This window comes from Schistosoma mansoni (assembly GCF_000237925.1).
Source record: "Schistosoma mansoni, WGS project CABG00000000 data, supercontig 0259, strain Puerto Rico, whole genome shotgun sequence".
Taxonomy (NCBI): domain Eukaryota; kingdom Metazoa; phylum Platyhelminthes; class Trematoda; order Strigeidida; family Schistosomatidae; genus Schistosoma; species Schistosoma mansoni.
The window spans coordinates 73,816-88,443 of NW_017386122.1; the positions used below are offsets into that span (position 1 = coordinate 73,816).

The window sequence follows — 14,628 nt, forward strand, 5'->3', positions numbered from 1 at the left end:
TTAGTGCCACACTAAAACATAAACCTAACAATTAGCGCTCTGGAACATCTGCACAAATGTTCTGTCCTTCATTTTTATTGGTTTTGTTTGTTTAACAACTACTTGGAAAGTGTACTGTAATCAAACTAATGTTGTAACTTACAGATGTGTGTGTAACTGCCACAGCAAAAATATATTATAACATATATAAATATTATATATTATATATATATTTATATTATGTCACCAATTGTAAACAAAGAATCTCTAACATCAGGGATTTATTTGCCTTCTATGCTGCTAAGGGGTTTTTCAAAACGAATGATTCAACAAGTATCATATTACCAAAGTCCTCCTAACTCGACATCTACGCTACTACTATCCATAGGAAACTGATAATCTTTTTCTTCAGACGCCTAATACTAATCAGCTAACTCATCACCCTGAATTTCTGACAACTTCAGCTACTTCTACAATTCAAGACTCTTTCAAAACCATTTTTTCACAAGAGAAAGTCTGCCTTACTATACCTTGGAAGAATTGAATAGGCTACAGCTTGCACTATAACGCTCAAGTTATGATCACATTTCTCTAAATAAAAAAAATAGAAAGTTGCAACTAATCCAGTGATACCAGTCAGTAGATCCAGGAATCCAATATAAATTATAAGCGTATAAAGTGGATCCAAAATCCAAAGAATCCGACAAAATGAATTAAGCGGCAATTCTGTGATAAAAAATCTCACTGCAATAGTTTTTTGAAGGATGGTTGATTGATAAAATCGTATCTATAATAGATAAAAATAGGACTAAAAATCGAACCAATGAGAGATGCGAACAAAATAAAACAGTAAACAATGACAGGTTTAAACTCAACAAGAACCAATCAACATTGAGGTCTACAGGACAGGATACGAACCATATGTGTAGAAATTCGAACACTTCACTTGTACCTGAAGTTCGTGCTGGCGATGTCGTTCAGTGGAACGATGAAAGCTCCAGTCAACTGTCTCCTGGTCCACGTACACAGTACAGGACGATCACAACCACAACAGTTCGTTATAACTATTAGGAACAAGGGACATCTTAAAAAGTATTTATGAAATAACTTGTTTACCCTCCCTTGGTTGTTATATATTTAAAATAAGTGCATACTACTTCCGGATACTTTTCATGCAATCCAATGTATCGATGAGTGGCCACACAAAGTCTGTTCAGAATACCGTAATTTGAATAAAACTCCCTCATCGACTTGTTGCGGTCTAACACACTAAATAATTGATTTTGAGAGAAACCAGATTGCAAATATTTAATAGGACACTTCTAGCAACCTAAGACCTCAGATTACCTATGTCATTGATAGTGAGTTTTTTTGAAATGTACCACTTAAATACTCAACCACACTATCCAATGTGGATGCTTGTTGCAATGTAGGGTCTAATTCATTCCCTGAAGACAATATTCTGGTCATCAGATTGTAAACCAAAAAGCTTTAAAAACACCCGTGATCTAAACTATCATAAAAACCTTATCGTATACTCTCTATCATGTTAAGCAATGCGAAACATCGGGTAACAAACAAGACACTTAGATTTACTTGATTACATAAAGGTAGATATTCTTGCGGTTTTGTGAAGAGGCTGAAGACTTGTGGCTTCCTTTTAACGCCCAATGTAAATTCAAAAACAACAAACACATGTACAATGTTTATTATGATTTCCTGTACTTTTGGGTGACTAACTTAGTACACATACTCCGGATTTACACTATCTAAGCTTCTCTTACGTGTTGAGATACGTTAAATCTATTTTAGAATTTTCTTCCAACTATGGATCCTTCAATAAATCGACAGCTGTTGAAAAAATAGCGTATGATGACAGGATCCGTATTGGCTACAAAATATGAAACAATACATGATGATGGTGGTGTTCAATGAATAAAAATGTTTTTGATAATATTTAGCTCAGCCACATCCCATGTATACTAGAAAAACAAGGCAAGCTGATGACAGACGTGTGCCCCATCATATACAAAATCTCCGTTACTTCAGCTGCTCAAGGTCGTGGTAACAACACAGAGCCAATTTCAACCAGGTGGTGACTTTTATTTCGCGCTGTTTTCAGTTAAAATAATTATTATTGGAAGGCGCTCTTAAGGAGTTTAACTCTCTAGTGCCTGATGTCTTTGATTAATGAGGTCGCGTCCTGTATGTTGTTTTGGTCTATGTACCTTATTTCATAGCTTTGCGTAAACATGTTTTTGAAAAAGTTTCCAAAACACCCGGGTGGAAGGTTTTGATTATGGATGACGCAGCCACACGTGTATTGTCGTCATGTTTTAAGATGCAGGATATAACTGAATACGGTATAACTCGTAAGTTTGTCTATAGTTTATGTAATGTACCGAATATCTAGTTGTAGAATCTCTAAACTGCAAGCGTCAAAAACTAAATATGCACGCAATATATATCATGAGGCCCCGAAGAGCAGTAAGTTAATCGGTCCCCGTAATTTTTTCTCAAGGAAATAGAATTGCTTTTACAAGACTTTCCTGAATCAAACCCAACGTATTCCGCTGCACACGTTTTCTTTTTGTCTTGTAAGTCAAGCACATTTTAATATGCACCTAATATATGTAGTAAATTCTCCCCCAATATAACGTAAATCCAAGCCGAGTTTTGTTTCTGTTAATTAGTTATTAATAGTGATGTTTTACTTTCGAAACAATCAAACAGTGGAAAAACGTTGCCTAGTAGGTCTCACCAGTTTTCTCGATTTGCAGTACTACAAAAGTTCCATATTAGCCTTAAAAAAGTCGGCAGATAGCACTAGTTAGCATTCATACTGAGTGTTTCAGTGATCTGTCGTTTGGTATAAGGACTAGGTTTCTAGGCACTAATAATTTATTTGTGCTTAGATATACATCAGGTTTTCCTACCACCACTTTTGAGTGAAATGGACGAGCAATACCACGCCTTGGAAACTACTTTTTCAGTTCTTGTGAATCTCTAATCAAGTATAATTTTTGAGCCTAATCGACTTTCTAAACGTTTGTTTTGTGATGGAAATAAAGATGAACACATATTTAGGTTAAAAGCATATGTTTTTGTGTGGATTCTGCACAAATGGAGGTAAAAAGTCAACATTTTGGTGTGTTTTTCTAGGCGAAACGTGGACAAATGGGCGTAGATTTAGAGATATTTTAAACCTATTAAAACAGTAAAGGTAAATGTCTCACTATTTCGTTACGGCATGCAAAAAGTGACTGTGTCGTCTCATCTTTATTGTCTTGAGGAATATCTCATTTGTATCCCTTTTTTGCTATGCTTGGGATTAACATCAGAACAACCTATTACGTTATATCCGAGGTCTCTCCTATCAATGACAGACTATCTGTCGGTCGTCATTTTAGTCAATCGTTGATAACGTTTTTTTAATTATTTGCGGATAGCACTAATTGATTCGGTCTAGTTACCAGGTTCATTTACCCAACCATATGCCACGCCCTCTACATGAGGACTAATGACGTTTAAGCTGTCAAAAATGAAGTAGGTTAAGTAAAATTTTTACCTGCAGCCTAGTGGCTAAATCGATTGCACCAACAGATTGCTCACCATTACATGGTTGGATAATTTAATCCCTACCTTATCAATATGTTCTAATGTGTCTGCTTTCATACTTAAAATAGGCTGACAACTCGGATCATGTATCTCAAATGAAAATTTAACTCTGTAATATCAATGAGCTGAGCATTGAGTTATGCTCATTGATAAAATAAAATCCATAATTTTAATATCTTACATAGTGAGTAGAAAATCAAATTTCAACCTTTTACAATGTAGTGTAGGTCGCTTCTTTATAGGTCAAACAACTTTCCCACTTATCATGTCTATGTAATGAAAAAGTAATCCTGAACTTTACACATATCAATAAACTAAAAGCGTTTCGTTTTTGTGAGTTTAAATTACTTTATTTATAAAGTATAATTCATCACTTTCTGATTTCTTGCAAATGTTTGTCTTGTGATAGAACCTCTGTTCATAGTGTTTTAGGCTTCAGACTGATTTACAGAGGCTCCACACATTAGTAATGAAAAATGTGGGATTATTTGTAGTCTGGTATGTTAACAAACACCAGCACACCACCATGTGGGAAACGAAAAATAACGGCAGTATATACAGTTTTAAGACATTTTTGGCTTAAATGACACAATTTAAGTGTGACTCAAGGACAAAAGTTGTCCTGATTGGTCTATACTTTTGGTACATAAAGTAATGTTAAACGTTAAAAAATTACTTTGGGTACCCTGTGACATACTCTCAAATGGAACACCACAAAACAACATCTCACTTAACATTTGTTACTACTGTTGAATCAGAATCATGTAAATTAATGTTATGCACAATATTTGGATAAGGTGTATATCAGCTCATAATGGTTCCTTTGGTGGAGTTCTGGTCGTTCTGGTCTTACATCTTTGTCCTTTGTGCCATTCAAATGGTTAGAAATGAAATCGAAAATACGACTGTGTCATTGTAAAAACTTTTTTGGACTGGCTTTTTTAAATGTTTTCCTAATTTTCAAGTTTATACTTATGTTTTAATAGAGATATATTTCGTTTGCTTTGCATCTTGCTTCTGACATGTTTTCATACTTCTATTTTGATAAGATCAGGGAAACAAAGAATCCATAGGCGTTTATCACTGCTGTTGTTAAATAACGGTATATGTTATCCTGTTGATGTACTGTAAAACAGTTTTCTCTAAATTACTCGATGGCTGTGAGTTATGGTCGATGGAAGTACAAGAATTGCATAGACTGCATGATTTTGATCATAGCTGTTTCCAAACCATTACTCACGTATCATGGAACAATAGAGTGACCAATGCAAAGGCCAGACGTAAGTCACCAGGCTGAAATGGTAAATCGACTTACGAGGTTGCGATCCCTCACCTGAGGTTTCTTGGTCATATGTTACCGATTCACAAAACCACTGATTACTGGATTAAGCCACGTTGATAGGTACAGAATATCTAGTCGAGGTCTTCACAATACCCTTTCCCTATATTATCTTTCTATACGTAATTGCCCATAACTACTATTGTTATTATTTTTATTACTTCCCTTCTCTTTTCGACATTCATGGCTATTGTTTTGTGACTGTGTAGTGTATATTACTTTTGATTAGAAAACAATGTTCACACATAAGTTAGAGAATCACTTGTATTATTCTTATCCTTAAGACTTATGATTTTCTAATTATGAGATTAAGGGCTTATTTGAATTCCTATTTTTAGCTTGTCCGAATGATTTACTTAATCAGATAATTGCTTCACAAGCAGTCCGACGTATTATGAATATGATTCAATTGTCGGTTGATTTTATTCCCTTGGAATCTCATCTTTATTCACTAGAAGCCACGGAAAGTGCTCAACTTTACTTTTTGCCATCAGATATTGTTCATGACAAACTCAGTCGAATCGACCAAATTGCAGAACAACTTGCTTCTGTTTGTATAACTTTGCAAGAGTATCCAAAAATTTGTTACCAAAAGTAAGCGCACTATATGGACTTAATTTTGTTTGTACAAGCTTATCTATCTGGTTTTGGTTATAATTCTCAGTTTTTGTAGTGATCATTCACTATTTAGTTCAAATTTTTTGACCAAATAACCCTTTGATACCATTAAAATTCAGCCAATGAGGGGCTCTCCAGACAGTTATTGTTATGTTTTCAATCTTGGTGTTACATACCTGGTACTGCTCTAACCATTTCAAGTTGTCCTCTAAGTGTCACACTGTAGAGGTACCTAGTTTATCGACTGTGGATATGATGTTCTCTGTGTATGCTGATGTAACATCTTTCACCATTCATTGTTGCCACCAGTATAAAATAATTTCTGAGCAGGGTTGGAAGAAAGTTAGGAGAGGCCAAACCAAAACGTGGAATCAGAGCTTGAAGTCGCTAACTTTCAACGTAAGCCGTGTTGGTAGATGCAGACTACTTGGTTGGGGTCCGCGCGACTTTCGTAACCAATAGTTGGAGATTCTAGGTGACATGGCTCAGAATCGATCACAATGGCTCAGGTGTATACACTCCTTATCTTACCTTAAACCTTGAGATTAAAATTGCTTCATAACTTTCTTCTTTCCTGCACTATATCCTTATATACAACCTTTCTTTTATATATTATCACCACTAAATTAACTACTTCTATGAATCCGGTGTTCATCTTGTTGTGCTAACGAGGTATGGCAACTTGGACCGGTGCATATATGTGCCTGGTCCTACGTTGTAGCTGACTGACTGACTGAATCTCTGAGCAGATATAGTGAAGAGATGTAAAGCTAACTACTAGTGATGACATGTTCAAGGCGACCTAGTTGAGATCTGCAGTAGTATTTAGTGTACCTTCTAAAAGATTCTTAACTTGTTTTAGAACTCATATAGTCGGGCCGTTTATTATCAGAACAGTTGTATTCTCTAGTCCAATTATTGACATTCGCTTATATTGCCTGTAGGCCCGATGACGCGGAGGTCAATGAACGGCGGTCGAGACTTTATCACCTATTTGTCCACGAGCTCTTTCCAACTCAGTGTCTAATTACAAGACGAAGTTAACAAGGGAATATCTCTTTAGAATCACGAACCGATCCAAGTTGAAACACCATTAAATAGCTGAAAAAATTGGATGGTCACTTCATCCTATCATGGGACTACTCAGCAGTACACATCCACGATTCGCGTGCGGGAATCGAACCCAGGACCTCATGTTTCGCGTGTGAGCGCCTAATTTCTAAACCACGGAGCCGGTATCAAATGGTGTTAGTGACTAGCGAGAAGCCATGACCAGTGGAGCTAATCCGTGTCGAGTGTCAGGCAGTTATTTGCTGGAGGCAGTGAAAAATGGTTGCACTGTGTCGTGAATTGTCTGAAATTAGACAGCAACACCGATGGATATCAGCTCAGTGGTTTAGAAGTTAGGCGTTTGCACACGAGATGTAAGATCCTGGTTCCGATTCCTGTGTGCCGGGTCGGATGTGCACTGCCGAAGAATCCCATGCTAGAACGGAGCGGCCATCCAATGCTCCCGGGTTTTCAGTGATGGCTTAATACTGGTCGGTTGATGAGTTCCTTTAAGTACGACGATCTTTGTAACCGCATACTGAAGGTATCCCAATTGTTCTCCATTCCTCATGAGTCATATAATGATATACCTGATCGCACAGCAGCAAAAACAGGAAACTACGATATATTCATAGCTCATCCATAAGTATTAAAAAAACAGAGGGATAGGAAAATAATCACTAATAAGTTTGGAACATTAAGATGTATAACAACAGTTTGCTGGTCAAACGAAAGCTTACAAATAGGAGAATATAAAGATACAAAAATCCAAGCAACGTATTGTCATACAATAAAAGTATAAACAGTAATCTCCCGTAGGATAGTTCTGAAAGTTCATCCGTTCCCAAACACTCTTTAGTGTCTGATTGGTTAAAACAACACATCATATACGCAGGCATGGGATGGCCTTAATTTTATTGGAGATCTGTGATGTTATTTCCTATCTATTTGTTTCTTATTTGGTTATCTCTTCCGGCCAGATTGTATGGGATATGATGTAAGCTAACGGTCTAGAAGTGATTGGGAACAAATGTGTACTCTAGTAATTGTTGCAAGTTTTGTGTGGGCCCACTTTAACGAAGAAAACGATAAATACTTCATTCCAAGACGATCAGATTGTCAAGATCAATACTAAAGTAGTAGTAGTACCACTGATAAAAAAAAGAGTAAAGATCGAGAATATAATTCAAAAAGAAAAAAATAACTAGGGGAATAGAAGATAGGAAGCATCCTTATAACTCATTATCTAGGAAAATAAATTTGTGCCATTGTGGTCTATTTGAAGCCATCTCTTACAACGGATCCAACTATCGGTGATGGTAATCGTGTGGACCTCAGCCACGTGGTCTGGATCTACCAACATGGTTGATACCAACAGTCAGTGACTGTATAAACTAATGCCACATCCACGTTTGGTTGCCCCTAGTTTTCTACTGACCTACTTCTATACGAGCTGACAACTGTCTTGGTAGGCGGTAGTTGGATACATATAATACATATCCCAACCACAGTCTACGAAGATTTTACCATTTTTATCTAGTACCATGCATTTAACCTCAACACGCTCACTCAATCGTCCCAATGTGCGTAAGCTATGGGTTGAAGGCAAGCACGGTCAAATAATAGTAGCCTACGAATATCCTATATTCTTAAAGGAAACGCCTCAAAGCCACACAGTACACTCATCTTTTATTTGACAGACGGACATCTTCCAAAACGAATGAAGTAGTTGACACACTCAGCTACTCCCTCGGGGAAAAAAGGTAGCTGCATAAGATTGATGGAAGTCCTATTGTTGCCCTCTATTGCAGTTTTAATAAAAATTGGATAAACCCTAATTAAACGAAATTTATCTCGGTCATATTTTCAACTAAAAATGTTTTATTGAAAATCCTCACCCTCTTATATTTATTCACAACATTGTCACTGTATTCTTTTGTTGTGTTCTGAGTTGGATGATTTACTCGTAAGGTTTTTGTTGTTTCCTGTTTGTATTCCGTGTTTTTGATGTTGTTTAGGAAGATAAACGGAGCTTCGAAATTAAAGCGTCCATCTCAAGGAGCACAACGTTACTAAAATAAAATAAATAGATGTTTCTTTCCGTATGTTCCTGTTTTTACATTTGGTGTGGTATTGCTCTCTTATTTTGAAGTATAGAAGCTTCAATCGGTGTTCTGTTTTACTGTCTTGATTTTCTCAGATTCTTTGGATAAGGTAGTGTAGTTATAATTAAACAGTAAAGTCATCGGAATCTAGTCATTTATTCTTTATTTTGAATGGCAGTTTGTTTTATTCCCTGAATTTTACAGGACAGAGAGTAACCTCGAATTGGCCCGTCTTGTGCAAGTGAAGTTAGATACCTATAAGAGCGACAACCCGATTTTGGGTCAGGTGAGTTTCGAATTTCTAATTTTGGTGTGTTACTACAGGTGATTAATATTCAAAACCTCATCATCTACAAACAAATTGATAAAGCACACAAGTTGGTCTGACTGAGGATAATAAGAGGTTCATTTTTCTATGGAAGTATGTAGAGTCATTTTATACCTTCGACGAAGGTCCTACTCTGCCTACATCTGATTGTTGTTTCCATAAAAGTGGAAATAGACCTGATGTTAACATAAAAATAAAGAAGCCATGACAAACGACGGAAGTTATTTATGGGGACGTTACTTCGATTAATTCAAAGTTTATGAAATACTAACATTCTGTTTTGTCTCTAGGTTGTTCTTCAAACTGTAAGCTTTCGTTTGATGTATGAATCACTGTCATACCCCTTTTTGTCCCAAAGCTATTGTAATTTAAACGTAACTTTTTGTAGTTTACTTTTCCTACCCTTAATCCCCAGTTTGGGCATAATTGTATTTTTCTAGTTGTTTGTATGTTGTGGTCTTGTCAATCATATATTTATTCATGTATATTTTTACACTAACCTGAATCGGGAATTTATCGAGTAGTGTTCCGTCTGACTATTCTCTCTCGCTTGTCGACCAGTCAAGCGATAGAATAGTTTTCGCTCCTCTGCCAAAGGCCGTTAGCCTCAGTTCAGACTCACGCATTTCTAGTCTGAAGATTGAACCAGTTAGCCTATCGTGACAAGGCCCTAACCTAGATGGAGACAAGTCCTTTCCCGTATGTTGTTTGGTAGACAGATCACGGACGTAACAGAACCTCTTCGGCTGATAACGAAGGTCTACCTAGGGGAGTCGAAGAGCTTCGATTCCAGACAGCTGATTCAGTGGAACTACAGGGGTTTCAGAAATGCTATTGATTTCAATTCTGGTAGAATTGGTTACTTATCAGGTTCCCCTTCATTCGATCGTTCTCATTAGGTTGCGAGTTTCTCAAATGCTTGTTTTCAAAAACCGTTTGTATTTTTTTGGCTCATAAAATATTTATTTCCACTTGAGAAATTGGTTTGTAAACAACTATAACAGATTTTTAGATGATATCATAAACATTCAGTTTGCGGTAAGACTAAAAGCAACACTCCCAAGGTTCGAAGACGAAGTCGTACTGCCGACTGTACAGAGGTGTGACGGCAGTAAGGTGTTTCCTTCGGACAACCAGCATGACAGCGATGCTGCCTTTCCACAAGAAGGGGTGGGGTTAGAAAAGGTCAACCCTAAAATTGTCACGCCTCATCTTACCTCACGGATTTCCGTCTCCGGCGGTAAGGTCCTTTGAAGAACGGAGCTAACACGTCAAAAATCCCCCACAAAAAAGCCGTGCGTAACCGGCCTCAAGCAGTTGTCCCTTGGGCACTGCGATCACACTCTCAGGTCATTGTGACCACTTTTAACCCGATTTCATTTTCAGGTACCTTTAGAAATACCCTTCCACGGTGTGGGCAGCCGGGAAGTGATATTAGCCCTCATACCCGTAACTGCACACGAGACCAAGTTGGTCACATTCAAATCCTTCCTACATCTCCTAATAACCCTCTTATCCCCACGAATAACCCTTCTCACGTCCTTTCGTCACCTCGCACTGCTAGGGCAAACGATTCGGGTACGCGGAACGTTATTCCTGGTCTCCTGAAACCACGCTCTAAACTACATGTAAGAACTTTTAATGTCCGAACATTGTGCCAAATAGGACAACAGGCCTCCTTAGCTAGGACTTTAGAATCTCGTACCATCGATGTGTGCTCCGTCTCCGAAACGCGCATACAAGATCCGAGTAGCGTCATTCATTTGACCTCACCATATCAAAATAAAGAACCATCTTGATACACGCTTCGTGTATCTGGAAGCCCTGATGCTGCTTCCCATGGCCTCGCTGGAGTAGGTATATCGTTGAGTCCTAGGGCAGAACTAGCTCTTTTAGACTAGATCCCAGTAGACAGTCGTCTATGCGCTGTTCGACTAAACGGATCAGTAAGGACTCGGAAAGATAGGGAAACTCGTCGTTGCCTCTTCGTCGTCTCTGACTGCAGCTCAGACGATATAAAAGACGAGTTCTACAGGAAACTTTCCGACCTTCTCCGAAAAGCTAGGCGTTCTGATGTAGTAATGGTGGCAGGTGACTTTAATGCTCAAGTAGGTAAATTAAGTGAAAGCGAAAGACATCTGGGTGGATCCTATAGTGTCGTGGCTAAAAGAACAGATAATGGCCATCGTCTGTTGCAGCTGTGCTCAGATAACCGCCTATTTCTTGCAAATACTAACTTTAAGCATAAGGAAAAACGTCTTTTGACATGGCGACCCCTGAATTCGTCCCAACGTTGGACCCAATTAGATCACATCGCTATCAGCCACCGATGGAGGGGCTCGATAGAAGACTGTCGCTCATTCCAGCATCTGCAGTTATGCTGTCTTCTCTCAAGGAAGGAAGGGGTTAGAAAAGGTCAACCCTAAAAGCGTCACACCTTACCTCACGGATTTCCGTCTCTTCCGGTAAGGCCCTTTAAAGAACGGAGCTAACACGTCAAAAAACTCCCACAAAAAGGCCGTGCGTGACCGACCTCAAACAGTTGTCCCTCGGGCTCCGCGGTCACGCTCTCAGGTCGTTAAGACCAATATTAATCCAAATCTCTTCTCAGGTCTCTCAAGAAATACCCTTTGACGGTTTGGGCAGCCGGAAAGTGATATCAGCCCTCATACCCGTAACAACACACGAGACCAAGTTGGTCACATTCAAATCCTTCCTACACCTAATAACTCTCTTATCTCCACAACTAATCCTTCTCATGTCCCTTTATCACTTCGCACCGCTAGGGCAAACGACTCAGGGGGCTCAATAGAAGACTCGCTCATTCTGGAGCACATGTTCAGATTCAGGCCATGCTCTAGTGCGAGCACGTATCTGTCTGCGTCTTACTGGACGTAGGAAAGACACTGCAAGCAAACCTTTTAGGGTTTTACTTAACGATAAGCAAGCTAAGAATATATTTCAGGAACAACTAGAAAAACAGTTAGGCAGCAATGTAAGTTGTGCCCACCCCGAGGCAGCGTGGAATGACATCCGAAAAGCTGTGGAAACAGCAGTGATATCCGCTAGTAAGGTAAACCATAAGGTTGGGGAGAAACAATGGATCTCGGCAGCGTCTACCGCACAGATAGATGCTCGTAAACTCATCTTACCTGGCTCTGAACATAACGAAGAGCGGAGTCAGCTTAAGCGCAGGCTAATAAGAAGCCCACGCAATGATCGTGAACAGTGGTGGGTAGCGAAAGCATGAGAGATGGAAAAGGCAGCAGCAATAGGTAACAGCAGACAGCTATTCAGACTTGTTAAAGAAACCGGTATTAGGAACCCAAATATCAGCGAAACTATCTCAGATAAAGACGGACATATCATTCATTCTCAATCCAGGAGATTGGATCAATGGGCAGAACAGTTTAGGGATCAGTTCAACTGGCCTTCAGCCACACTTCAGTTACCCACGATCCCCAGTCGTCCTGAATGGCAAGTTAATGTAAATCTTCCAACTCTTTACGAGGTTGAAAAAGCTATAGGAAATCTGAAGCGAGGGAGAGTAGCAGGCCCTGACAAGTTTACCCTTGAGATTTTTAAGGATGGTAGTCCAGTACTAGCAGCGAGATTGAATGAGATCTTAGGTAGAATCTGGGAACTGGACGTAATTCCATCTGACTGGTCCCAATCACTGATTGTGCCAGTCTATAAGAAAGGACAAAAGTCCTCCTGTGACAATCACAGATGGATCAGTTTGACTAATATAGTGTCTAAAATATTAGCTTCATTAACACTTGGACGCCTAATCAAAGCTCGTGAAGAGCAGACTAGAGAAAACCAGGCTGGTTTCCGACCTGGACGTGGTTGTATAGACCAGATATTCACTCTACGTCAGGTCCTAGAACATAGACATACATTCAGATGCCCCACAATCGTAGTATTTCTTGACCTTAAGGCGGCATTTGACTCCATTGATCGTGAGGTTCTATGGCAGTGTTTGTCACTGGAAGGAGTACCAAAAAAGTACATTAACCTCATAAAGGCTCTCTACTCGAACACAACTGGTCGAGTTAGAGCCTATGGCGAACTGTCATCATAATTTGTCACCTCAAGTTGTGTTCGTCAGGGCTGTCCACTCTCTCCATTCTTGTTTAACTTTGTCGTTGACGTGCTATTAGAAATAACACTTTCATCATCTAAATCTCCAGGAGTTGACGTTTTACGGGGAACTCACTTGTTGACTTGGAATACGCCGATGACATAGTTTTGTTTGATGAACACGCTGACAAAATGCAGAGTCTTCTGACCACTATAAGCAACTATGCAGGCATGTTCGGGATGCGATTTTCTCCCTCGAAGTGCAAAATGTTACTTCAGGATTGGGTTGCATCGGCACCTGAACTAATGATAGGGAGTGAAGTAATTGAGCATGTCGTCCGCTTCACTTATCTTGGGAGTCTCATCAGCCCTTGTGGTTTGGTGTGTGACGAAATCTCAGCACGGATACAGAAGGCTCGTCTAGCTTTCACCAACTTGCGTCATTTATGGCGTAGGCGAGATGTCCGTCTAGCAAAAAAAGGACGGGTTTACTGTGCAGCAGTCCGTTCCGTCCTAATTTATGGCAGTGAAACATGGCCGATAAGAGTGGAGGATATTCGTAGGTTACTAGTATTTGATCATAGGTGTCTTCGAAGCATTGCTCGTATGTCCTGGGACCACCGGGTAATTAATGCAGTTGTCAGTAAACGGGTACTAGGTAAGGATGGCAAATCGATTGATGAAGTAGTGAAACTTCATCAGTTGAGACGGCTGGGACACGTTACGTATGCCCAACCACGGACTGGCCCGACGTGCAATGATTTATGGTGTAGGAGTAGTTTGGAAGAAAGCTAGGGGCGGCCAGACTAAAACGTGGCACAAATCCATGAAGTTACTGACAATTGGACTGAGCCATGCTGGTAGGTGTAGACTACCTGGTTGGGATCCGCGAGATGATAGCAATCGATGGTTAGAGACCTTGAATGACATGGCTCGAAATCGTTTGCAATGGCGAAGGTGCATCCGCTCTTCGTGTTCTATCAAATTCTAATCTTCTGAATTCTTCATGTCCCTGTCTTTTTTCTCTTTTCAAAGTTATTCCACTGTATTATACTCCTTCAATAATATCTTCAAACCCTAATCTTTCACATAATGCTTATACTCTTACTACTTCTACCACTATGGGGTTCGAATCGAGGATTGTATCTCTGTGCAAATGTGGTATGGCGACTCTAACTGATGTACGTACGTACGATGTTCTACGTTGTTGCTAACTGACTGACGTTCATCAATAACAAAAAACTCTCAACTGGTTTGATAACTAACAATATGAAGAATTCATTGAAATTCTAATCTTGCTTCATCATAAATGACATGCGTTTAATAAGCTAAGATTTTTAAGGGTGATTTTATGGTAGTAGAGATTGTTTTTGGTAGCATTCTTCTTACTAAAATCTGTCATTCCTGCGATTTATAACTTGAATGTTTTGTAAATCAAGGTTTTATTCAGTATCGTAGTTACAGCAAAACAATATGCATGCAGTTGCTATTCACGAAAATGTTTTTAT

At 39.1% G+C, this 14,628-nt stretch overlaps 1 protein-coding gene across 1 annotated transcript in view; it reads left to right on the forward strand.

Annotated features, from left to right (window-relative positions):
* Nucleotides 1-2,298: 2,298 nt before the first annotated feature.
* Smp_146400 (syntaxin binding protein-1,2,3, putative) overlaps nucleotides 2,299-14,628 on the forward strand; it is a gene marked incomplete at its 5' end in the record, with an annotated part of 37,106 nt that continues 24,776 nt past the window's right edge. Inside the window, 4 exons of the mRNA XM_018792505.1 lie at nucleotides 2,299-2,316; nucleotides 2,501-2,576; nucleotides 5,275-5,530; nucleotides 8,914-8,995. Of these exons, the coding sequence (XP_018644234.1) occupies nucleotides 2,299-2,316; nucleotides 2,501-2,576; nucleotides 5,275-5,530; nucleotides 8,914-8,995 (432 nt within the window). The remainder of the gene's footprint in view (nucleotides 2,317-2,500; nucleotides 2,577-5,274; nucleotides 5,531-8,913; nucleotides 8,996-14,628) is intronic.